This window comes from Columba livia, chromosome 7, assembly GCF_036013475.1.
Source record: "Columba livia isolate bColLiv1 breed racing homer chromosome 7, bColLiv1.pat.W.v2, whole genome shotgun sequence".
NCBI classification, from domain to species: Eukaryota; Metazoa; Chordata; class Aves; order Columbiformes; family Columbidae; genus Columba; species Columba livia.
In genome coordinates, this window is record NC_088608.1 from 19,290,815 (window position 1) to 19,318,109 (window position 27,295).

Below are 27,295 nucleotides of genomic sequence, written 5' to 3' on the forward strand. Positions count from 1 at the left end.
TCCAGACTTCTAGGACATCACTTGATCTTCACAACTTCTCAACGATTACAGAAACCAGCCTTGCAACAACATCAGCAAGTTCTCTTAAAATCTTTGGGTGGATAGCATTGGGGCCCATCGGTTCATAGGGATCAAGCTCCTGTAACAGTTCACATACCAACTATTCCATCTGCTGATGGTGGGTCTGTCTCTGCTTGCATCAACCTGGATTTCTGTTCCCAAGGTCTGGGACCCAACAGTGCTGGTAAAGACAAAGGAGAGGAAATTGTTGCAAACCTCGTCCTTTACAGCATTGTTTGCGACCAATTCACCCCTCCTGTTTAACAGAGGGCCAATATTTTCATTCTGTTTCTGCTTGTTGTTTACATACCTGAAGAACCCTTTCTTGCAGTTTTTGACAACTCTGGCTAATTTCAACTCAAGCTGAGCTTTTCCTTTTCTAACTGCATCTCTGCACACCCTGGCAATGCCCTAGTAGTTCTCAAGGGGTATTAATACGATTGTCCATCTCTGGTACACTTCTCTTTTAGTTTTGAGCAAATAAAAACATAAAGCAATTCAGAAAACAAAAAATACCCCCATAAACAGTGAAAGAAAAGTGAGAATCTTAAAATATTGTACAGGTTGCTCTACTCCAAAACATGTTTCTCAGATGCAGGGGTAAAGAGACACTAAAGAACTGAAGCCGTTACTCAAAATCAGCACTTTTATTCCTTTCAGTTTTATAGAAAGAAAGTGCTCCTCTGGGATGACATTTAAACAGTTGGCATTGTGACATTTTAGAAAATACCATTCCCTCAAGGCTTACTTCTTGGTAAAAAAATAAGACATTCTGCATCATCCCAATGGATGGGTAAGGGTGCTTCAACTTCTTTATTTTTTAGGTGTCACATCACAGAATATTTTACCATTGCTTCAACTTACTGAAACACTAACTTAGTGCCCTCCAAACCACAGCCCTGTAATCAAATCTCTAAATGTTGCCATGAAAAAGCTGCACTTCGGTTTAATTAGATCCTTTTTGCTCTTCCAGCTAGACTGGAGAGCTTCTACCTTACTCGCTACCACCTCTTTATTACGACTATCTCTAGCGTGAGGAGCACCTGCTACAGCCCAAAACAACATCTCCTTAACTATGGAAAGTAACTAAAGCACATGGAAGAAGATTCAATATTGACGTGCATGACAGAACACATTTCAAAAAGCTTCCTCTCCAGCATCTGCCACTGGACAGCTGTAAAGTCTTTTGTCCCCTTGGCAATAGCCATGATATCTGTGGCTTCTTCATTCCTTTAATACCAAATCCCAAACACTGGAAAGCTAGTGTTCCCAAACTAAATTCAAAACAAAATACCATGCTAACTACTAAGAATAAAAGTTTCTACCTGCATGAAGAAGGCTTACTTGATTTCCGTCAAACCATCACAGCCACCCAGAGGGAGAAGAAAATTTAAATGAAACAAAAGCAGAGAAGCCATTGCCCAGTACTCTCACACAGATAATGCTTTGTGAGCCTTCCCACAAGCTACCTAAAAGAATGTGGACAGTGAAATCAAAATGAGAGACTGAAACACAACGATGATGTATATGGCCAAGGCACTACTGCCTACTTAAAGACGAACCCTCAACACATCTGTTGAGCTGCAGAAGCAAATGGAAAACTGTTTACAGTCAACACAAAAATTTCCCACTAGAAAAGGAAAAATATAGTTCCACACTAAAGGGCATATAGGTTTGTGAAAACAGGAATATACAGACTATGTTTTTGTGTTTCCTTTTGGGTGGGAAGTTTTGTTTTGTTTGGTTGGTTGGTTGGTTTTGGTGTTTTTGTTTGGTTTTGTTTTGTTTTTTGTTTTTCTTTTTTAATTTTCACATGCACCGACCTCCACACAGCAATGAAGGCACACTTTGGTGTTGTAATTAATGTCTGTCTTGATTAAAAGCAGAACACTGTGCTCAGCTCACTAAGATTCATGCAATCATATCTAATTCAGGAGTACTCAAGACAGCTGTTAGATATTAAAGAAAATGTTCACTAATTGATGAATGAATTATTAATCCTCATACTGGAATTCACACAGACACATATGCTCACACTTCTCATCCAGTGCTTAAGAATTTACTTAATGCAAGTCAAGATCAGTATGTTAAACCTTTCAAACAAAACCCGTTCTAACAGTATCATAAGAATAAATCCATTATTATTCAGTATTATTAAAATACAAACAAAAAGATATCTCAAGTTGTTCCTAGTAATGTTGAATCACTACCCTCATCATTTAGAAAATTACTTTGTTTTTAAAACGAACAATTCACTTTTTTCTAAAATGATGCCTCAAGCAGCTGGAGCGATCAGAAGACTATATGGTGAATGCAGGTCTTCAGACCTGCATGCCAGCTATTTTGAGAATTTCAGACTCTTAGGAAAAGCCACTTTACTAATGATTTGATATTGAAAACTTCCAAGAAATCCTTCCAATTGAAGCTAACACACTATTTGACAAAAGGTGTATTGTGCAAATAAATAAACCTGGAGAAACAATGCCACTGTTGTTCTCGCATGGTTTGTCAAGTGTGTTCTTCTGTAGTTACTACACTACTTAAACACCACCACCACTATAAAACACAGAAAACACTTCTACTATTTACATAGTAGTGTTGTCTAAAGCCATTTTTATGCCTCTTCTTCTGTAGCAGTCAGTCATTTACAGCCTCAACCCAGATTTAACTCTGACCTTACTCTGAGCTGGAAGCATCTTACAACTGATACATTCAGTGCAAAAGGTTATAAATAACTTTGAAATGTTACAAAGCAAGAAAAAAACTTGAAAAACGTTTGAGGCTGCCTTCATAGGATAAAGGAGCAGAAAAGGGCAGAAAACAGTTTAGCTTTTCTAGTTCATCTTTAAAATACATCTATTAAACATAATACAGTTGGAGATGTACAGTCAAGTTTGTTTTACACAAATGCATGAGTCCAGATTCCCTAGATACATACAAAGAAAGGTAGTTAAACAATAGCTTTGTGTGTATGTTGGGCAGGTGTTTATTTTTCTTGTGGTGGCGCATGTTTTTGTGTTTGGGATTTTTTTTTGTTTGTTCGTGGGCTTTGGTTGGGTTTTTGTTTGGTTTGGGTTTGGGTTTTGCTTTTGCTTTTTTTTTACATCAACAGTACTAGAGTTACCAGGTACCAGTGCACTTTCTTCTAAAAATTAAGGACTCCAAGGAGTTTTCTATGTATTTTAGAATGCAGGAAGGCCCCCAAAACATCCTCTTCCTCATGCCACACTTTGCACTGGCAACTAGAACCGCCCTTGAGGTTGCAGAAGTAGCACCTTTTGTAACTCCAATACAGTGCCAAAGTTCAAGAATAATATGAAAACTCTGAGTGACATGGCATTTGCCTTCTAGCAGATTTTTCTGATATAATTCCCTATCAAAATCAAACACAATAGAGAAGCGAAACATGCTTTAAAAGGAAGTAAGATTGTCTGACTAGAGGATCAGTTCAATACTACAGCCTAATAGTGGGCTTGTAAAATCATCTTCTGCTAAGTGAAGTCTTTCCTGTCTTCTGCATTTTCGACATCTCTGCAAACTTCTCCTTACTCCCTATATTTAATTTGTCTTAATGGGTTTCTATACTGCAAAATTATGTCTATACACTGCAAAAAGGAACAGAGATCAGAAGTTAAAAGTACAGATGTTCGTACAGTTAATTTGAAATCATGGATTACTCCTTTTAAACTTTATAATAGAAAAAGAGGCTTTTTACCACACTAGAGGAACACCGATAATGTAGAAGGAGTTCAGAGTATTTCTTTTCAGCAACTTAAAATACTAAGCATAAAGTCACTTCAACACAGTTCATTGGTCCATAACTGGAAATTTAGAAGAATGGCTTTGTTCTGCTTTTTAAGAAGGCCTGTCCCAGAGTTCACAATAAATCTGGCCAAACTGATTGTATTGAAGGAAAATACTGACAGCCTACTCTGATGTTTCTGAAGACTGAGCCCTGTTGTCCAGATAGAATAGCACTATATGCAATGAAAATAACCCATGTCTTGTTAGAGATAAGCAGGAAACATCAGTAGAAAAGAAAGAACTGCCAAAGAAAATAAAGGAAAAGTGAGAAAAAATTTGCAGTGAGAACCTCAATGGTTAGTGTCTTTCAGATCAACTCTTACAGATGTAGAATAGATCAAACAGCGTGAGGCAAATGTACTGTGCCAAAAAAAAATAAAAAAGATAAACAGAAGAAACAAACTCACAAAATAATAAATTCACACAAGCCCTCCCATCATTTTACTCCTAAGCCCTTCTATTACAATTGTTCTTTTATGTGAAAATGAACACCAAACATGTTATGCACTGCCACACCATTGTATACTGTCTAGTCTTACCTAAACCTGTGTGGGTAAGTTGTTCAAATAGAGTCCAGCTGTGGTCATCAATATAGTGGTTCTTCAATATCAACAGCTGACATACATCCCTGGCTGTTATATCACGTGGTACTTCCAAAGCTCTGCTAGTATCGTCTTCACTATATACTTTAATTACCTGCAATAAATAAAAAAGCTAAAATATCCGTAAGTTTAATATTCAATTCAGTTAGTCCAAATATGTTCATCTCTCACCTTCATGACTGGGACAAGAACTTATATACACAGAATGCAATATTAAAGCAAGCCACTTCCCGGTAGTGCAATGGTGCAACTGAGAACAAAACAGCTGAGCAAGCACATCCCACTTCTAACTTTGGCTACTGGACCACTCTTTGTATTTTCAAAAAAGCACTTTCACCCAAAAGCCACTCAACATCATGAGACAGGGAAGTGAATATATTAATTCATCTTTAAGAATGGGACTTGTTCTCCAATATTTACATTTTCCAGAAGCGTGGAGTAATACTGAGCAACATTGTTCCTTTACTAAACTGTAAGAGCCTGTGTGTCCATGCCCAGCGCAGAGCCTGTGCGGAGCCGTGCCAGAGGAGACGCTGAGCAGCTCTCTTGCCAGAGATAGTCTGGCCACAGCAGCCAGGAGCTCAGCACAGGTCAAACCACCTGGGCTACCCTGTCTGTGCCAAAGCACAATGTCCTCAAGACAAAGGGCATCCAAGACATTTTAATTTATCTCAAAAATCCTCCTCCCACTTTATTCAGTTTATCCATATTCATCAGAATACATGACACACCTCACCTGAACTTCATGCACAAAAACTAAATACCGTTGTAAACCCTTCATTAAACATCGAGACACAAGTTCCTACTTTAAAGACAAACATGAATGTTACTGTCAGTCAGTCCTTAATTGCCACCTTACTAAACACATACTCATTTCAAGCATCTAAGGAACAATCAGCAATGTATCATTGCCTTGTTACAGCAGCTCCTTCTCTGGTTTGTGCTGAAGTTGGTAGGAAAGTGAGCAAGGAGATGCAACTGTATCTCCTGCCACCTCCTTTTCTCCCACCATCAGAAAAAATCCAAAAGTAAATAAATAAGTAAATAAATAAATAATCAGGTCAGCTCACCCATGCTTTCCAAACATCAGAACAAGGAAAAAGGACTCCATTTGGAAACCACATAGAGATTAAAGTACATGGACAGTCTTACTCCTCTCCAAAATCTCATTTTCTCTATGGAACTACATATACAGCAGTTCTGTTATGAACTTTGACCCTGCACTAAATAAGCATGATGATTTGCTTTAATGTTTCTGCTAAAAAATGGTAGCAGCTCCAGAGTTCCACACAAGGTTCAGCCACCCTTGCCACAACACCAACATTCAGGATACAGCAAACATTAAAATCACACCTCTAAAGTGGCAAAAATCTGTCTCTACTCATGAAGCAACCACCTCAAAGCAGAGTCTTCCAGGGAAAACAGGCAGACAAAGTCAAGCCAAAGTTTCCACAGGACTAAGCTACAGACCAGCACTTACATTTAATACAAAAGGCAAAATGACCACATCAGTATTGCATTCAATGACTGATACTGCCAAAGCAGCCCTGGTTGATGGCTACAGTTGGTTTTACAAGATGTCTGTGCTTTGGCAGCGTTCCCACTGCCAAACAAGACCAGCAGCAATGCAGCTGCTTGCAGCAGGGTCTCATTCCACATGCTCAGCTTACTGAAACTCCCGCTCCAGTCACACAGAAATGATCTTCTGCTGTTCAGGATAAATCAGCATGAACGATTTAAATTCCTGCAGTATTTACAAGATGAAACTAAAAGAGGTGTCTGGCAGGATGCACTGTGAACGGGATGGGGGGCTGTACAGGTGAGGAGAAAAAACAGCATCCCATCACTTGAAAACATGTTCTACTCCAGGCAGCACTGAAGGTCAGGGATAGCTTCATTAGCCTCCCCTGTAAGTCTGTGTCAGGCTGAATCTAACACATTTTACAGGCTGAAGTGTCAGAAAGGAGACAGACAGTATAGAAGGGAAAAGGAAGGGAGGGAATTAAAGTGACTTTCCTAGTATTGGACTAGATGATTGCTGTAGATGGCTTCCAACTGAAATATTCTGTTTCTCAATATTCTTGCAATAAAGCCCAGGTGAGAATCCATGCCAGCGCCCTGGCTACGGACCCTGCCAGCATGTAGTAGCAACCACAGTTTTCTCCAGGTACTCACTGAGGTAGGTGGTGAGCTTGTTTTACAGCAAGAACACGTACAGCCCACGCTGAAGCCCTTGACGGACAATTTTTACAGAAATTCTTTTTAAAAGGGTTAAGAGGCGCAGTGCAGATGACTACACTCTTATTGCTGAAGAAACAGAAAGAGACTTTTTAAAATGCTGAAGACAGCAACACAAGTCACGATAATGAGCTGCCTGTGGCCATTCAGCTCGGGGAGTGGGAAGCCTTGGAGGTGGCCTTGGATTACAGGAGCACAGCTAAAACAAAACAACACAACACAACAATGAAAAAACAATGGAAAAAACCCCCAGAGTTTATATTCTCTGTGAGTATTCTCGCTTGGCTTTCTCAGTATAGGGAAATAAATCCTGCTCAAGTCTAGGACACCGTATCCCCATAGCTCACAACTATTCCATTTGCTAACTTATAAAACACAAATGCTGTGCCCCTTTTCCTCTTCCTTGCAAGGGTTTCAAATACAGCAGGAGACAACAGACAGGCAGTCACCTAACAGACCCTCTTGAACTTGTTTTACAGTTTTAGTTTAATGAATTGAATCTGATGGTGTAAATCTCATCAGTTAGAGTGACCTTTGAGGGGTTTTTTAATTAGAAAAAGCTGCTCAGTCTGCGGTTTCTGCTGTGTTTGAAGTGAAGTCTCTTGTAGGATTTGCTGGGAATATGTTTGTTCCAAGAAGAGTGGATCACATGAAAAAAGATAAATTCAAAATCCCATTTTTCCTTGGAAATACGTCACAATAAATACTTCTCTTCCCAAAAGTAGAGAATGGTCCAAGAATTAAAAGGTGGTAGGATTATACTAAAAATGCAGTTGTACTGACCTCCTATAGAGATGAGGAAGCTTGAGTGACCACTTCTTTATTTTTATTAGCTGTTATTACTATGCATTAGGCTGGCCAGTCATCCCCACTCTCTTCCATTTTTTCCCCTGAAAACTTGTCTGAGAAGTAGCACACAAGAAACAAGCTGCTAATTGAGAACAAGCTGCAATTACAGTTTTCATTACCATACACTCTTAAGCTTTGCTGTAAAGCAAGCTATTTAACCTTCCTTGACTACATCTATTAGTAGAAAGTCAGAAAAAAATGGCTCAGTAGTGCTCAGATCATCTTCTTTCCTGTCTAGTTTATAAATACAAGGAGATTTTAGTTCTTCTCAAGGTCAGAAAGAGAAACTTCTCTATAGCTTCCACTTAAGTCACTGGAAGTAAGAAATCAGCAGCTCCAAGACCTGGAGGAAAACACCAAGCTGAGCATGACAAGCATTCATCATTTTCATTGCCTATGGGAGCAGATAAGGAGGTACAGCTTTGCTGCACGTCATCTTTCAATTTTTCAATAGATTAAAATTCAGCCAAGATCCCAGAAGCACGTGCAATGCATCTTCATCCCTCAAAACCCCTATTTTGATGAGAAATGTTGTTTCAAATAAAAATAAAATACATTATTGTTTGTATTTCGCTGATCATCTGAACTCAGAATGTAAAATCAATGCTGACAAATATAACCTAGTATTTAATACAGAAAGAGAAAAAGGAGACTCTAGCTTTCATACTAAAAACCAACCAGAAGAAGCAAAAAAACCCCAGAAACTGTTTAAAAGAATAAGTACAAGAGCACATAAGGTAATCAGTGTGGGAGGAAGGAGAAGGAAGAGAAGGCTGGACTCTACTCCCCCGAGTCTTCTTCCACACTCAACTGTCATCTCCACTACAATAATTAAATAAAATGTTTCATAGACTTTTAAGAGAGAGCATCCAAGCCTGATTCTTCAGAATCTTCAAGCCATCTGTTTTGAAAGTTCCAATCTGCAGAAACAGCACAAACATATGGAAAGACCATACCACACACCGAGAAATTTCAAATTTCAAACTGAGTCCTGACGTGTGAAAAAAGCCAGGTAGATCCAACAGAAAAAGAATCACTCAGCACATGGAGTCCACATTTAGGTGCCCGCATCAAAATGACCTGACATTTACATGTTTCTTAATGCTCCTGTACAGCCATTAAGACAGTGGATGATCAGTACCTTTGAAAGAAAAATCAGGCCACTTTCATCTATAAAGATACAAGCACCTAACTTCAGCTTATTGTTTCTACAATTGCTTTTCTCCATGAATAAAACATCGCACATTTTGTACTTATATTATAATTTCAGTCACATTTATCTTAAATGGAGAGTTATTGTATGCAAAAAGAGACCTTATAAAGTCTTACACCCCAGGGTGTCGCACTTCCCCTGAGATCCTGCCTGATACTGTGCTACCCTCTGTCTTTAGTGTTAACTAACAGGCTATTTGCCTCAAGCATTTGTTCTCCAACATCCAACCTTGCCCCCCAGTAGGCAAAGTTTTTTCTTATTGAAACGGGTGGAGGGTATGGGAATTTGAACTACAATGGAAGCACTTGGAAATTTATGGCATTTTGAACTTTTTAATGATTCTAGCAATAGTCTGTATTGGTTGTAGAGGGAATCAGCAAAATTTCACATTCATAAAAATATTTAAGGGCAGCTTAACTCACTAGTTTAAAAAAAAAGTGTGTTAGTAAAGTTTACTGTTTTCATTATCAGGTGTGAAGGCAAGAATTTCCGATTAAATATGGCAGTCTGCAGTTAAAAGGCCAGCTTCCAGTATTTCCTCCAAAGGGAAGAAGAGTTCCAAAACAATTCTTACAGTTTGCAGAGAGGAATAAACGGTAGCTGCTCATTGTAAAGCAACTGCTTTCTCAAACACCAAAACAGGAGCTTGCAAAATTTGTCCTGTACATGTCCCTGCAAGGAATGAACACAGAGAACTGGAGCACAGACACAAACCAACAGAAGACTCGTTAATATTTTAGGCACCCAAATCCAAAATGGTGGTCATTAAGCCTGCAAACTTCTCCTCTGAAGGAGGGTTCACAAGGCACCACATGATTTCTGCACAGACTTGTCAATGCATAATTGGGCAGGTTAGTACCATCATCCAGTAATCAGGGACAATCACCTGCAAGCCTCTCCATGGGGGAAGAGGGCAAACCTGAGTTCCAGCATGTAATCCAAAAGAACAAACTTATATAAAATATGGGTCTTGGTGAATCTATACTTCTTATTTGGAACACAGCATGGCTTCAAGAGATGGAAGGAACACTGCTTCCATGCAAAAAAATATACAGGATAGATACATGGTAGCTTAGGTGGCATGAGCATTAGACTTAAAATCTCTGTCATGCAGAGGCTCCCTGTATTCCCATCAGCTTCAGGAAGGGAAATTTTAAGATCCTGTTGCCAGCAACATTTTCTATTCTATGGCTGCAATTTTCTGAAATACGTTACTTTCTTCTCAAGGTACAACTCAGAACATTCTAAAATTCATCTATAATAGGCAGACTGGATACTTCGGAAGTGACACGAAATGAAACTGTCATCTTATTCAATAGGACCATCAAGGCTATTAAGACAAAATTAAGTAACTTCTACAGCTTGTGAAGCCATATAATGAAGACTTGAGAGATCTATCTAAAGAAACTGAAAGTAAACGAAGTCACTGATAACAAGGACAGTAAACATCAAAGAACAAAGTAGTTGCCCAAAGAAGGAGGAGCTGTTCTTCCAAGTGACCAAAAGTGAACTTTGCATACACTTACCTATTATTGATGGATTGAGGTATGGTCCCACAAGCACTAATAATCAATGATGTCTGTCTTGCAATGAAACCAAAGTGCCAAGAAAAGAAGGGCAAAGTCTAGGAAAATTGCCTCCCCTTCCTACCACAACCTAGAAAAACCTCATATTGTTTCCAAAATCTAACAATTTTCAAAATGACATGTCAAAGACCAAAAATAATGTCAGTTTCCAGCCTGTACTCAAATACGAGACGACTGACAAGCTCAATTTCTCTTGCAATTAATAAATTTGTTGCTTAAAAATACAATGAACTTTTTTAGACCTGAATATTATTAGCAGGTACTCAAAAATGTTTCATTTCATAGTAAAAGTATACGCACATTATAAACTGAAAAAAAATTGCTATTTATTTTCTGTAGTAGTCTTCTGATAGTTTACCATAGCACTATGGCAACTGCCTATATTATATAGCCCATATAGTCACTCCCCTCCCCCAGACTCTTAGAACAGACTTTGTGTCCTACTTCATCCAGCACAAGATCAACCAAGCCATAAATGAAAAAATCGCACACAAAAAAGTAATTAAATAGCAATGTGAAGAAGTAACAAAAAATATCAGAGATTACCTGTAGGCAACAGAGGTCCAATTCATAATTTTAAAACACGTTTGCCATCTGACTTTGGGCAAGTCACCATTAGTCCCTCAGTTTCCTTTTGGTAAAATGGGGCAGGAGGACTGAAATTTGTTTCTCTACAGCAGGGTAACAGATTGAACTCATTAAGGTTTGTAAAGCATTTAGACTTCTTCATATGACTACTGCTTTAGATGTGTAAATATGTTGTATTATAAAAAGGAAGGTTAAATTATGCAGATCTCCAAATTATAATAAGCTATGTGCAAAAACATACCAGTAAAGTTATTTCAAACTAAGGTTATGACAATAACATAATGATGTTAGAAAAAAATGGCAGAATGAGGACAATGCTGACATGCAATCAACTCAAAGACAATTTAGTAAAACTGCAGCGAAACAAGGTTTGAAAGACAACAGGAAAGTTAAAATATAAATATCATTATTTAATCCTGAATTTGATACATTCACTTTTTCAATATTGGTCAACAGAAGCAAAATATTAATGGTAACACAACAGTTATAGAAGATTTCATTTCTCTGTATAAAACTAAACAAAAGGCAAGGTCTAGAGAAAGCAACTTACACACTTTTGACAATTAACTCATAGTACAATTACTTTTAGAGCAGAAAGTGAAATTCTTGTTAACTATACAGTTACTGTAATTATGTTGCTCAGAAAGTTAGTATAATGGGAGAATTAAATAACAGCTACATTATGAAGTTCAACATAGTGTAAGAATTGAAGTAATAAATAACATGTAGATTAAACATAGAAAGTGAAAGGTTTATCACCATCAACAACCATTACCACAACAAAGGACCAAATCAAGACTAAGAAATGCAAAGGAATCTATAGAAGACCACAATAAAGACCTTAAAAAGAATGCATATTATTTATACGGAAAGGTAGGTGGACGGGACAATTTATTTAAATTGAGTCAAATTTAAATAGTGTCCAATTATTCTGCCTTACTAGAGATTTTTTTCAGACTACGGAGATTCCAAACAAAAGTAGCTAAAGAGGAATTTCAAGTACAACTGATAAGATGTGTATGAATAACTAGAAAGCTTTGAGGAAATTCAAACATCATTAGCAAGAATTTCAAATAATACAATTCTAAGGAATAGCAGAAATGAAAGAAAATTAGCAGGTTTGCTAGATTATTAAGCAGTCAAAGGATCACTTATACAAGATAAATACACTGCAGAGCAGCCAGAACATTTATTTGCATTAATTATTCACAATGCATATGGAAGAATATGTCCCCAGATCTACTCTTTACAGGTGAAATAAAATTGCTGGTCTAAAAAAGAAAAATGAAAATGCAAAAAACCAAATAGTTAACAGAAGATTATACAGTCTAAAATTTAAAGAAACTTAAATAGCAAACCTCAGCCTATCCTAACATCGAGTGAAATGGAGGCTTAAGCTCCATCTATTACTTCATCTGATGTGCATAGGATATAAACTTCTGTTCAGTCCCAAGAAAGAGGAAAACCCCAAGGGTTATTGCAGCAGATTAGTTCTGGGGTTTAGCATTGTGAATTTGTGAGCCACTGTTGCCAGACAGATCGGTAAGAATCTACTAACATTACCTGAATCTGTCTCTAGAAGAAAATCCACTCTCAAATTTACAAAAACTCTTCCCCATCTTGTTTACAGCAGTTACTAGAACAGTTTAGAGTAATCAACGTACTTTTGAAAAATCTCAGTGGGGTAACGCAGTTCACAGTGATTGGAATCAGTAACTTTGCACGGGTTCTTCAAAAGATGAGCTGTTATCAAGATTAAGCAGCCACGGAGTGAGAGACTGCAAAATACACTTGGAATGAACAGTTCATTTTTAGGACAGCTGGCTAGAGTAAAATAATTTCAGATTCTTACTCATACTAACATTTAAATCAGAGTGGAGAACCCAAGTCTTACAAACCATGATAAAAATACGCCTTAGTTATTTTTATTACATCATTGAGCAATGCTAAGTGTGTGCATTAACATCTGACACAATTGTATCTGAAAAACCTCTTGGCCCTGGAAAAGATAAAAGGTTCCCTGTTCCTCTCTTGTATGTAACACTTACTTAAAGACAGCTAAAACAAGCTAGGCCGCTTCTCAGCCTCAGTGCATAGTGCACGTGGCTGTCCATTTAATCTAAATCCAGTGCATACACATGGAGATCTCAATTAGGAAGAGAAGAGAGTTTTACATCTTCCTGTCTACTAAAAATAAACAAATTATGACAACAATCCAGTGAAACTTGGGTAAAACTTCTCAACCAAAGGCAAGTAATTGTAAAAGTCAGTGGAGAACACAACATAACCCAACTTCCGAAAAAACACATTTGCATGCCAGCTATTCTGCCTTTTGGCTGTGCATCACCACCTCTTCATGTCAGAATCACCATGCTCTTTCATACCGTTCAGTACGTCCAACCAATATAGCTCACAATACAAACTTAAATTCTTCAGGTCAAATGCACATGCTTTATGACCCATTACCTTCACTCGGAGATAACAATACCTTAATATCTCTCACAAAATCCATAGGAAATTGCTAAGATAACTAGCAAGGTACAAAAATCACTCACTTTGGTAGTGGCTAAGGGTATCATATTTTGGTCCCAAATCTAGTCCTTTATGATAAAAGTTCAAAAGCCTTATTGTTCAATTTAAAAAGATCAATATTCAGACCTGACTTGATTATTGCATTAAGGTTAATAAGAGCGTACTTTCACATGGAATTTTCTTCATGAAAAGTTAATTTACTGGAGGTGAACGGCTTATTAGCCCTATTAGTAAACTTAGGTTACTTAGTATCTTCAGTCCTTTGCTTCCACACTACCTTCTAAGTCTTAACTTCATACAGCTTTTATATGTTAAATGGTAATACACAGCTGTACATTTTACTATATACAAAAGCCACACTTAGAATGCACTTACCATATACTGATGGAAAAATATCCAGTTAGACTAACTGGACTTAGAAAGAGGGATGGAACGGAAAATCATACTGTAGGATGCAAAGAATCTGACTTGGAGGAACTTCAGTATTTTATTTCAAAAAAAAAAAAAAAAAAGATTGTGAAATAGAAAATGAACAGGAAATGAAAAACGTTCCCAGTGCACCAGTGTTTTTCATCCCCCGAATCAGAAATACGGTAGAAATTATCCACACACTACTCTACTTTCCAAAGAAGTCTTGTATGAAGATCGGGGGAGAAAGAAATTTAAATATAAAGCCACTAAAAGACACTTCTGGTTTTTGTTTTCTGTGTACAACAAAGTTAAGGGCAGAATGTTATCAGCCTCATGTTTGAATAGCTTGTCCCTATTTATGTCAAAGAGCTAGCATTATTTAAATGAGGCTTTCTGTATTTAATAGTTCAGTTTGTCCAACATCTCCTTCGCTTGTCAGAGATAAATAGAATGCTGTGTTCCAGTACAAGAGAAAGCAAATCTGTTACTGCCACGTTCTGGCTGCACTCTATGTTTCTGAAGAGATACAAACTATAAAAAGAAGAACCTATTGTTTCTACCAGGTTTTTCACACTGTGTTGCTGGTTTCTCAGTAAAGCAGATCTCTCGCTGAAGCTGAGAAAGACCACATCTCTGAACAACACCATTAAGAGACCAGTTAGCTCCCCATTTCCTTTGCAGCAGTCCAAAATAATTTCTTAAATTAAGAAAAAAAAAATCAATTCTCAAAATGTTCTTTCACTTTTACAATTTAATACAGATGTTGGGGTTTGAACTGCAAGACAGACTGAAAGCGAAGAATGCCTTTTTCATCACCTTTATCACCTAAGTATTCCCACAGAGGTCACTAGAGGAAAAATGAATGTACACTCCATAAGACTAAGCAAAGTTTAGACTTTTAGCTAAAGAAGATAGAATTTGGAAATTTTCTCGGAATTTCTGGACTGGTACAAGGAATGTCCAGAGCAAATAAGACAAAGGCTCTGTAGGTTAACTCACCATAATAAACAGTTGGTTTAGAACGATGAAGTACTTTGCCATTTGCTGTAAGACAAAAAGACCTGCTTTGCTGGGTCAGACTACAGCATCCTTCCAGCCCAGCACTGTCTCTGGGTGTCTGTTTCTAGTCACTGGTGTTACATAACAGCAAGGTTTAACTGCTGTAGAACAGTTATTCTGATAGAACATTTTACCCCTCAGCACTTTTCAACTTGTCTTTCATTCTATTCACATAGCATGTTCCCTCTGGCCAAAACCTAAAATCCAAATAAAGAGCAGATTTTGCAATCAAGCTAGTAAGTCTACTCAAACCATGTGAAACATTGAACTATATACTGTTGCGTTACTACAGATTTGGCAGATATTATTGCCAGCAAATCCAAACCACCACAGGAACAGAAAAGAAAAAAAAAAAAGGAAAAAAAAATAAGACCAGGAATACAAGGGCATGGAAAACAAGCCCTATAGCTGTCAGCAAAAAATTTAATAGTCACCTAATGCAGGAGATGCTCACTAAAATAAGTGAACAAAGTGGAACAAAACCATGATGTTAAGTGGATGATGTAGAAATAAGGAGATATGAATCATTTCAGAAATTCAGTGTATTTTGACAATATGTACCTCTAATCACTTATTCTAAAATGAAAATGAGGTTTGTGAAAGGAAAAGCCTTCAGCCATATAGGAAAACTGAGAAGTTAGTAGCACATTTTTCATCCCTGCACGTGCTGTGACATCCTGCATTCAGAGGTCTTCTGAGTTGTCTGGCTGCTGCTCCTCTTCCCCACATACAAGCCATGTTCATATAATCAAAAATGTATGTATTTTATTTGTGTTACGATCATCCTAAAAGTCTTGTCAAACGGGGCACCCAAAAAGATGGAGACAGACAGCAATCCAACAAGTTAGAGCCACCAGGACCAAAGGACAAATGACAACCCTGAGAGCTTGCCTATGCAGCTGGTGGATAATCTGACCAGCTAAATCTGACTGTCAAGCCAACACACGATAAGCAGAGGGCTCCGACTGCTATTCAGTCTAGATACCATTTAATTACCAACCCCTTCCAGAAGAGAATTAACTGGTTCAGAACAGCAGTCTAAGTGGTCTAAGAAAAAGGTACAATGTTATGTTAGGGCAGAGATTGGAGATGGAAATGATGCAATACACAAGAGCAATGAAAAAGACTGTGAAGAAAGCAGTATGCTGAGGAATAGTGGGGAAAAAAAAAAAGAGGATTCTAGCAGGAAATAAAGGAAAAGCATTAAGGGTGTCAACTGAACACATCCTCCCAGGTGTCAGTTCTTCCTAAGAATTTTAGTGATGCCAAAGACACAAACAGTAGAAACTTGTAACCTCAGGGATACATAAGGCACAGGAAAGAAAGGAACCAAAGATGTGATGCCCAAGCATGTGTATTGGAAGAGATAGAGGTCAGCAGTCCAAGACAGCCATTAGGATCTGCCAGAGAGAATAAATTAAATATGTTATGCCAAATATGATAAAAAATGAGAAATATTATGACCATCTATCAACTCTGGCTCAAGAAACCAGAGAAGTATTCCTGGGAAGTGTGACTCGGGAAGTTTGACGTGCCTTGCTCTGTACTGTTTCCTGGGCACCCACTATATGCTAAACTGTGTCAGCATAAATCTGTTCTCATATAACTACTTCAAACTACCAAAAAAAGTTTGCCTTGAAATAATGTAATCAAAAATGAAGGGGTGAAAGCAACTGAATAAGGGTAACTTCAAAAAAAAAAAAAACAAAAAACAAAACATTTTACCACTAGCGTAAGAGACTAAAATGGACTGGAACCAGGGTAAAATTTTCAGTTAAATTGGTTCAGATTTGTTCAGAAGTTTTGATCATGCAGTCATAACTTCTTTTGTAGGTCATTAAGGCAGTTGGCATCTTGTTGGGTTGGTCCTGCTGCTGTTCCTGACCCACAGGCAGAAAAACAAGTGGGAGAGCACAGGGCACGGATAGTACCCATAGCAACACCATGAAAATGAGGAAGAAAGCAAACTTAAATATGTATAATTCCTTGGTGTACAGTGATGAATTTTCTTTGTGTACATTAGTATATCTTCAATTTATCAAAAGTAAATAAAATCTTCTAGTTTTTCAGGTACTTGCTTATGTATTGTGTGTTGAAAGTAATGCACATAAGACATATAAGCAAGGGAAATTTGATTTTTCGCATAGGACTGATGCAAACACTTTGTGTGCAGTTTGTTGAGTTTCTCCCTTCATATACAGCAGCGCAGCAAAATCAGTGCAGGGTTTTCTACCAGTAGAAATAACTATTCAGCAATAACTCTTGATATACTTCAAGGCCAGATAACACAGTCTGAAGGTCAAGTTTTGACTTCTTGAAGCCTAATTTATTCGAGAGGAGACTAAAGTACAAGAGCTAGAAAATGGCCAAGTACTTTCTTCAATTGATGAAAAAGCTGTTTTTTTCCAAAGGATTGCTGCCAACAGAAAAGGATTATGAGCAGAGTAGAGCACTAAACACTGCCAATTTCCTTGGTTACTGTACGAAGAATGTTAGATGTTCAAAGAAGGCAAGAAGAAACTGAAAAACATATCAAAGATTTGTTCAAGAACTGAAGACAGAGAGGAGACAGAGTGCAACGCTAATTGTGCCACTAAACCTTGTCAAACTACAGAAGAGACAAGTAATGACCAAGTGTATTAAACCATTGAGCTTTTAAAAGACTTTTTTAAAAGCTCTGTGCACTTATTACTCTCTCTCATACACATACACATCCTTATCTACCTTTCATAGCAACTATGCAGCATAGTGCTGTACATTTTAAACTCCATAGATGGTTAATGATTTTGTGCACAAAATATTCTGTAGAGTCTGATGGCTTGTAGAGACTGGAATGTCATGGGATAGAATAAAACCTCTCTCCCCACCTCAGCAGCTGAACCATAGGGAGTGCTAAAGTTAGTCCCAGTGTGATTTCATTTATATATGTGGGATCATTTTTACATACAACAAAACCAGTAGGAAGCTTTACCAGTTTCATGTTATTCAAAGCAGGAAATAGGACTGACCAAGCAGTACAAGACTGCTATAGCTGGATCCATTTTTAGATGCCTGCTAATATTCTAAGTAAAAACTAGTCCCGGAACCGTTCTCAAGTACAGTATTAGATCTAGATTTATTTCACCAACATCACCAGGCAGGGGAAAAGTCCTACAATACCTACCCCTGAGGAGGTGAGGAGGCCCTCTCAGTAGCTCTCTCCTAACAGTACCCTGGACCTAACCAGATCTTCCACAACAGAAAATTATAGTCTGCCACCCTCCTTCCCTACCATTCACAAACCAAATCTCCAGCATCATGGCGGCCTCTATCCTGAGTAGGTAACTTAGCATCTGCAATTAGTCTGACAGATGACCAAATTTTAGGCAGTTCATTAATCCTCTCACAGCTAGGATGAAAGTTGTACACTCCCTCAAACTAGGATCGGAGGTAGATACTTGTAAAACTAGTTTGGACAAAGTTTTTATGTACGATCAAGAGGAAGCAAGAATTCCAAATCTCCGCAAACAAAATGCAGCTACTTTAGCACATGTTAAATACATAAAGGTGGCAAGACCTTTCCTTGAGCCCACATACTAGCTTGGTCTTCTAGCAATTTTAAACATAAACTTCTTTCAAAAAACACACTACCAGTCTCTTGAATTTGGTTTGGGTCTCTGCTCATTCATTCCCATATATATTCCTCTTCCTCAGCCTTCCTCAACTCTTATTCTGGCTGAAAACCTTCACTATTTGTATCAAACTCTGCAGATCAAGTAGCAACTTATCCTGATGCTTTATCCTAGTAAATGATCTCTAAGATCTATTTCTATACTGAATTACCAGTCAGGCCTATTTTACTGCTTTACCTGTGGTTATCTCCATTATCTTCTCTCAGACCCCTCAGTAAGTCATGAAAACAAACATTCCATTAAGACCTTACAGTGATTCAAATACTTCACCACAACCACAATAGGATTTCTGACCACTGCTCCTAAAGTCTTTAAAGCACACTGAAGTCTATCTCCCACTTAAGCCTCTCATCTGTCTTCAGAACTTTGCAGGATGTTACCTTTTCTTTTATTCTATTATTGTATTATACTATTTATTATTGCATTTCTTTTATTACTGCACAAAAGACAAAAAGGGCATGGATGTTATTTATGCATCTTTAAATGCCTATTTTTCAAACTGTTCTTAAGAAGAGATGCTTCATTCATGAATGCTTTGTCTGCCTCCAGTTATTTTCTAAAAGGTATCCATTTAATGACAGCATTATCATGTCACTTAAAGTGCCTTATGTAAAAATCCTGGATTAGCACATTGGCCTTTCATCTCAGGGAAGCCAAATGCAAAACCGAAAAATTACTTTCATGCCCTTAGCCTTCAGACAGACATTACTAATTCTCGCTACAATTTCGCTTAAGTGACCACTTTTCCTTGGGGGAGGGGTGAGTACTGATTAAAGCAGCGCGTGATTTCAGGCCAGAAAAAATAGATGGAATAAAGATGCAAGAGAATCTTTAAATCTGCATGCTTATACCAGTCCTAGATTTGAGCAATCTAAATCACATGCTCATTTTCTAATCAATGTTTCTTCCATTTAGAAGACACTATGCAGTCTCTTCAGGTATCACTGGAAATTATTCAGCTGCAATATATACCATCTATGTAAAAAAGGCTTTTTAACACTGTCTGACCTACGATGCTATGAAGTTTCCAGCTGCTGTGGAAAAACCCACAACTGTCACTGTTTATTCACCTTGCATCCAACATCAGGTGCATAAGTACTCTTCTACTTACCACATTACAAGTCTAGTAGATGTGTTTATCTTGAATAAATCATTCATCTTTGACTGAAAAACAATGTTTTGAATGTATTCTGTCCTTTTAAATCTAATGTCTTAAAAACATTTTTAGAGGAGTACAAAGTTATTCATACAAAAGATAAAGAAGACATTTATTCTCACTGTGTTGGATTAATTTTATGTCTAGTCTATATACACATTATAAATCTGGTTTTAATAGTACTCAATATGCATAATTCCCCATGCTTATTAAGCAAGTCATTTTTCTGCCTGTGCTAAAAGACCCCTTGGAATCTAAATGAAGCCCTGTAGCTTCAGTTAAAAATATATTACTTAAGAATAAAACATGTCAACTGTGATAAGTACTTCATATCAGATTATAAACCAGAAAGAAGTATGAAATAATTTTGGACAAAGCATATTAGATAATTCGAATGAAAATTAGAAAAACCCATGTATTCAAGAAACTTGCAGAACAGCCAGATTAGCACATTGATAATGCAAAATTTACCTTTTGTGAGAGAGGGAAAATAAAGACTTGCAATTTTTGCAGTATCATAATTTAACTAGACTTCTTACCCAATTACCCATTCCATGAATTTAAGAAACAACAATAGAGGGGTGATAGATAGTCTAAAATAATACTTTATGAACTAACACTTAAGTTTCTCTTGACTATGCAGTGCTAATGTAATATTTTCACACTTCCAGATCCTTCTTGCATTGCAAAAAATAGAAGCTGCAGAAGGTGATGTTTAAGGTTCTAATGTCCATGAGAAACAAAAACAAATTTACACATGCATTCACAAATGTTACCCCTTACAAGCAAGGCTCTTTCTTGCCGGCCTTCCTGCCCTCTTTCCCTGCAGTACTCCAGTTCCAGAAATCAGGGTACTGCTACAGAAATATTAAAAGCACCTTTTGAATAGAGACAAGACATACTTTCAGGAGGAATTCTGCATGCGTAGATGCAAACATCACAAGCATAAACAGGAGAATTAAATTTGGCGTATTGTGAGGACACATGCCTTTGAGAATTTTTGCAACTGTGTGTAACTCAATATCTACCTACCTACCGAAGGCAACATCCTGTGCTGCTTCCCCCTCCTACTCCCATTATTTTTATTTAGGGCTTACAAAGATAAAGAGAAGTAAAGCAAATAACTGTTGACAGCTAATTTGATAGTAGTGTGAAAATATTTATGTTTTAATATAGGAGAGAACGCAGAGGAAATGATCTTACTTGCCACACATTTGTCAAAAAAGAAAAATCCATAAGTTTCCTCGGAGAATGATGCTCACCTCTCAGCAGGAAAAAAAAAAGAAAAAAAAAATAAAAGCAATCCATTAAAATATACAGTACAATTAAAACTGCGTTTCCTAGTCTTCTGAAAGCTACGTTCAGCAAAGTTACATATCTCTCCCCTCCCACATAGCACCAAGTACTGCTGTATGCATACCAGAGGAGTCCAACACAAAGACACACTGCAAAAACAAAGACCTTCATCTCCTAACACACAAATAACCAAAGAACAGCCAAAAATAAAGTAACTATGACAATTAAAGATTTGAGACCGGGGAGGGGGGTGTTGGGAGGAGAGAGAGCAGAAGACAGGGGAACCACACGATTGAGAGGATGAAAGCTGAGAAGTTAAAACACAATTTTTAAAAGGGTATTTTTGAGGAGTATAACAGACATATACCAAATCGTTAGCATAAAACTGTTTAAGAGCACATCTTGCACACATCTAAATCTGAAAGGGAAGTCACTATACCAGAAAAGTAGTATATGATCATGTTATTAAGACAGTAGCATAATCTGTATCAATGAATCACAATAAATTGTATGTTCACAGGCTTCCCTTCCAGCCCAATGAAGTAATCTGAAAGAATACCATACATCCCACATCAATATGAGCTATGTGTTCATATACTACCTCAGACACATTGGACTTACACCACAGAAAGTATATGCTGTGTCCCGTATAAATTGCTCATGAGAACCATTTAACACTGTATCAATATTTCAGTGAAATTTCATTTTTCAGAACGCTGGCATACTAAAAGCCTCTGAGGAACAAAAGAGTCCATTATCAGTGATTCAGGCACATTACAGAGCAATGAATTTTTGAAAAATATGCACACATTTACAAAATAAATCAAGCTAATGAATTACTTACAGTTTGTTTGAACTAACTTCTTAGAAGTTAATATAGCTGCCTTAGCAGAGAGTCATATTTCCATACTTCACTTCTGCGTGTATTTTTAACTTCATAGATATCCCCAATGCATAGAGTTACATTGGGCAATCCTAGTGCACACAAGCATAATGATTTTGCACTGCTTCCACATTTTAATGAGAGAACCAAAAAAGGCAAGTTACAGTGGCTACAGGGAAACACCGTAGAGTGTTAGCCTGATTCCCAAAATACATGATGGAACATCTACTATTGAGGCATTAGCCAGAGAGAGTGTGGCAACTGTATGTTGTCTTTAAAGCTGATCCAAATCCTGTGGAAGCAGATTCCAATAATCCTCTATTAGGAACAGTATCACAGCCTTCTACAGATGCATCTTTTAATATTCTGAGATGCAATTATGACACTTTAAAAAAATAAACTAGTCTGTAAGCAAAATCAATTTCTGGCACAAGGTACAGAATTATAATAACAGAGAAAAAAGCATAGTAACAAACACACTATTGTGTACACATATATTTATGTTATGTAAACATATATTTCACATAATAAAATTTTAAAATCTAAATTTATCAGAAAAATTCTTATTAGACTAGAGAAATTAAAAAATTAAGTGAAAAATTAAATATAGCTTTGTTTATTTTAAACACTATTTATACTAAGCAGATATATTACCAACCCGTAGTACAGTTGGAATTACAAGGCTGCTTTAAAATGCCATACCCATTTCTGCAGAGTTATTGGCAGAACTGCAGGCAATGTTACTCTTCTTGAAGACAAACTCATGTCTGCTTTTCACAGAAGTCGCCAACCTTCATCCAGGTGATAACATGAAGCAGAACAAAGTAGCTTGCAAAAGTCCTTGAAGCCCAACTTCCCAAAAAAGGAGCAGGAGAGAGTCAGTGCAAAGTGAAGTCTAAGAAGGTAGTAAATGTCACTCTGTTTATGTGAATCCAGTCCTACCCAAAGCTAATTACAGAAGATACTGGGGTAGGACTAACTAGAAATCAACCAACCAAAGAGCTTGAAAACTCATCTTCTGTCCTTGGAAAGGCCCACACTGATATCTCTGGCTATAAAAATAAGCAAAACAACAAGCATTTCTATCACTTGGAACCCTGTCTTCAATGTCAAAACAAAATCCAAATCATTAAAGAATGTGTTTAGCACATTACACTGAGTGGTTATTGTGTTGTTGGGGTTTTTTTTCCTGGCTTTTTCCAACAAACAGAATTTTTCATTGCTTCTGATCTCAGGGTTTCAGAAAAGTAACTGAGCGTAAGAAGAGATGCACTGAATCCATGAAGCTTAATTCTGATTCTTAACCATCTTTATTCAAAGCAGCAGGAAAACTCCCCTTTTACTTAAAGCAATGCAAGTTCTGACTTTGCAGTGCAACAAAAGCCTGAAAATGTGGCACATAAAATGTTAAAAGTGAGTGAAATTTAGGACTATTTATGAGCTCAAGTTGTTGATCAGCCCCACTCATACATGTACTTCATGGATCAAATACCTGCATAACAAGGCTAGTTTCATTAATGTGTTTCTACCAAAAAGGCCAGGGTTTTTTCTTTCCTTCTTTGTCAAAAAGGCCAAATTTTTGCATTGCTTTTATGATAAGGCAGGCTATAATCTTTTTTTAAGGTCTTGTAACATGATAAACAGCAGAAAAATGTTTTCTGTTTTTATGCAGCATGAATAAGCAATAAACCTGTTGTAAACTGATTATTAAACAGATGTTAGAACTGTGACATTGGATATTTCTTTTATAACTCTTGAACAAGCAGTTCGCATCAGAAACATTGCCCACCATAGGAGAAGACTGAAGACATTCTGTAAAAATTATTTGTATTAAGTATTCATGACATCTCAAACAATAAGGTATCAGATATGCAGACTACTGCAGTTCCACGGAGAGTTACTGGAGGTATATTATTTAACACACATCTGGTACATGTGTCCTAGAAGCATTCAGAAGTGACTTGGCACATATTATAATAATCCATGCTAAAATTCACTAAATCATACTGATCGTGGTTTTTCCTCAGTAACTGGACACGAGCACACTCTATAGTAATCTCAAAATGTCTAGAAGAAAGTCTCATCTCCAGGACATAAGATACTACAGTAAGATACAGTAAGATACTACAGAATCTGTGGATTCAAAGCATCTGTTTTCATGCTAAATCATTTTCTTGAAATCCTAAAATTTGTAGGGCTTTGGTAAATTCCGCCAACGAACAAGAACAACAAACATTGTAAACACAAAATAACGCAGGTCTCTCCCCAGAATGAAAACCCACAATGCAGTGGCATTTTACCTGCAGCTCTCAAGTAGTAATAAAATACTGCCAAGGAATAGGAAGGCAAATATTTCCTTAACTTTCAAAACCTGTTGTCCTTGATTGAGACATGCAGGGTGGAAAAAACGTGATAAGCAACTGACGCCAAGTCACAAAAACAGTTTGGAGACACACATTCAATCTTTGTTCCGTGAGCTTTAAAACAAGCTTTTAATTAAACCATAAAACCAGTTAAAATACAGCAAATATTAGCCATTTCCTTGGCTCAGTAATAAAGGTTCATTTTTAACTTGACTCATTTTACATTGGGTCTATAGCAGCAACAGATGCATAGCAACTGATCTTCAAGGTTTAAGGTATTTATTTACTTTTATTTTTCTCTCTTAAGCTCCAGTCCAAAATCCTGACGACTGTTTTGAGAAATCAGGAGGATAAAAAGCTATTCCAGAGATCAGGTTTAAAGAGTTAATTCTGTAGTATTTGGAACGAACATACTTTTATATTAGAGATAGCTATGATAAATGTCAAGTGTTCGCAATTAGGTTTTTACCTTTCAGGCACAAAGTTTTTATTTCCTATGAGAATATGTTCTCAAAATACCATTACACAGCTTCAAAATTTTGGTGCAAGGTTCAGAAAACAACTTGTGGTACCAGAGCCTGATCCTGAAGGCATTTTACTCCCAGGAATATTAGATATGCTTATTTTTGCAGCAACACAAAAACTCCCTTTACAATCTTTTTTTCTTGGATCTAATGGAAAAATGTTTGGGAAACAGTAACTGTAAATCTCGGTGCGTTGCATTAGTGCAAAGAAACAAAAATAACCCAAGCCATTTTTCCTTGCCCCTGGGTACTGAAGGTCCTTGGCTCTTGAAAAGCACATGCAGCTTTTTGTTCTATGAATAATATTGACCTATTTGTCCGCAAGGTGCAGCAGAGGATTATCTTCCTCAGTGAGACTATCTGTATTTTATCTTCTCCAGTCGGATATAAAAAACAGATCTATTTAGAAAGTAAGCAAACACTTAAGTGCTGTGTTACACTTTGTAATAAAAATTCAATATTCAGATCTGACTGATTTTAAGCAAAAATACTACAGTAATTTGCTTATACTAATGAAAGTACACATTAGTTTCACGCGAGTACTAACAATTACATTGATGAATACATGAATACATTCATCTCTTAAGTTTCACAAACACCAAAAATAAATAAAATAAAATAAAATAAAATAAAATAAAAAAGAATAAAATAAAATAAAATAAAATAAAATAAAAAAGAATAAAATAAAATAAAATAAAAAAGAATAAAATAAATAAAATAAAATAAAATAAAATAAAATAAAATAAAATAAAATAAAATAAAATAAAATAAAATAAAATAAAAACAATACATCTTAATTTCTAAGTGCAAACCTTGGATAATCACTTCACCATCTGAAAGCCAAGAGGAGTTCTATTGATAAATGTGAAATACAGAAAGGCTCTGAAAGCCCATTATGCCTTCATGGAAACATATATGATCACTTTTTGTCCTACAGGTAGAAGACTTGACTTGTTCATGGCAGGTTTGCAAAGAATTTTGCTGGTGCTATTGGACAGGAAGGAAATCAGATCCAGCTCAGTTGCTTGAGAGCTCTGTAAAATGAATATGTTCATGCAGCTTTTCACTCCTATTTTTGTCACTAAGCTACCAGATACAGTTCTGAAAACATTGTGTGGATACTTTTTAGATACTTCAAAATATAAACCACTTCTGCTTCTTGCCACTGCCACTAAAGAAAGCATTACTAAATTGAGTGGGCAAGAATTGAAAAGCTCTTAGGAAGAGTTAGTAGCAACAAGTATGGATTTTATAACAACATATGGAATAGAGATATCTTGTTAGTAGAGGAAGGTCAGTGATGTACTTAAGGCACTCGATATGGAGTCACAACAGCTCATCTATTCCTGGCTCTGCCAGACATAACTCAGGAATGTGGGCATTTATAGGTAACAAGAGCAAATCAGACCCAGCTTTTGCTTCTGAAAATGAAAAAAAAAAAATAAATCTAGAGATTATATGTATTCATTAAGGCATACAAAAAACTTTCATGCTATTTTTTCTATTTTTTTTTCTTTAAGCTGAAGCAGAAGATTATTACACAAGACCAACATAAAGTCAGGTAAGTTATTTATGGGACTATCTGCACTCCTTGACAAAGTGCTCGTGTCTGCTTGACACAGACTGTCAGTGTCTCTTTACTAGAAGAAGAGTCAGTACCATCAACATGACTGTAGAAACACGTACAGGGTATTTTCTGCACAGGTACATTTGCATATGTTTGGCAAATAACAATTTTCTCAACAACCATCTCAAAATAGAAAGGTTTCAAAGTGACTGAGGAGCTGTCTTTCTACTCCTATAGTCTCTTATACAAAGGAAGGTAACAAGGTCTTATTCCTTAAGCAGAACATACAGGACACCCTCTTTGAGGGCTGATAAAGACTGATTCCTCTGCGGAAACAGTTGCACTAGAACAGACTATATTACCTGTAAAGCAACATACATATTATACCTAAGAACTTCACAATGAAGTCTGAGCCTTAAGGATGACTCTTCTTCTGTCTCTTTATACAATTATCCACCTATTAAATGCTATTTTAAGAGGCCCATGTGTCATAAAAAAAAAGCACAACTTATCTTCCAGCCTGCCCATGGCACAACAAACAATACACCATGCCCACGCAGTTTAAGGGAAAATCAAGATAACCCTAGATCCCAAAACCTGCACTGAAAAGCCATCTCCAAATACACCAGAGTTCTCAGCAGACTGCTGTCCTTTTGCTGGCCAAGAAACATGCACCACACGAACTCTGAACCCCTTTTCAATGCTATGCTTGATTTATTAACCCATGTGCCAGTTGCCTTCCTGCCTCTGGTTATAGCTATAATTGACTTGAGTTGATCCTTAAACACACTTAAAACAAGATGCTTGGATAAAAATTCCCAGCTACTGTACTTTCTTGCAGTCAAGACTACAGGTTGGTTGCATTAGAAAATTTTTTTTATCAAGTGGTAGTT

At 36.9% G+C, this 27,295-nt stretch overlaps 1 protein-coding gene across 8 annotated transcripts in view; it reads right to left on the minus strand.

Moving 5' to 3' along the window:
* The window catches only part of GRB14 (growth factor receptor bound protein 14), a 66,162-nt gene that overhangs the window by 24,791 nt on the left and 14,076 nt on the right, over positions 1-27,295 (minus strand). For 4 of the 8 annotated variants that reach the window (XR_010473674.1, XM_065068686.1, XM_065068684.1 and 1 more), the window contains exon 3: positions 4,404-4,578. Coding sequence is in view for 7 of the 8 variants with exons in the window: in XM_065068686.1 (XP_064924758.1) it covers positions 4,404-4,578 (175 nt within the window). In the remaining variant the exon portion in view is untranslated. Of the gene's footprint in view, positions 1-4,403; positions 4,579-20,972; positions 21,542-22,650; positions 22,881-27,295 lie in introns of those variants that run through there. The other 4 variants (XM_065068685.1, XM_065068689.1, XM_021291138.2 and 1 more) reach the window with 3 other exon arrangements.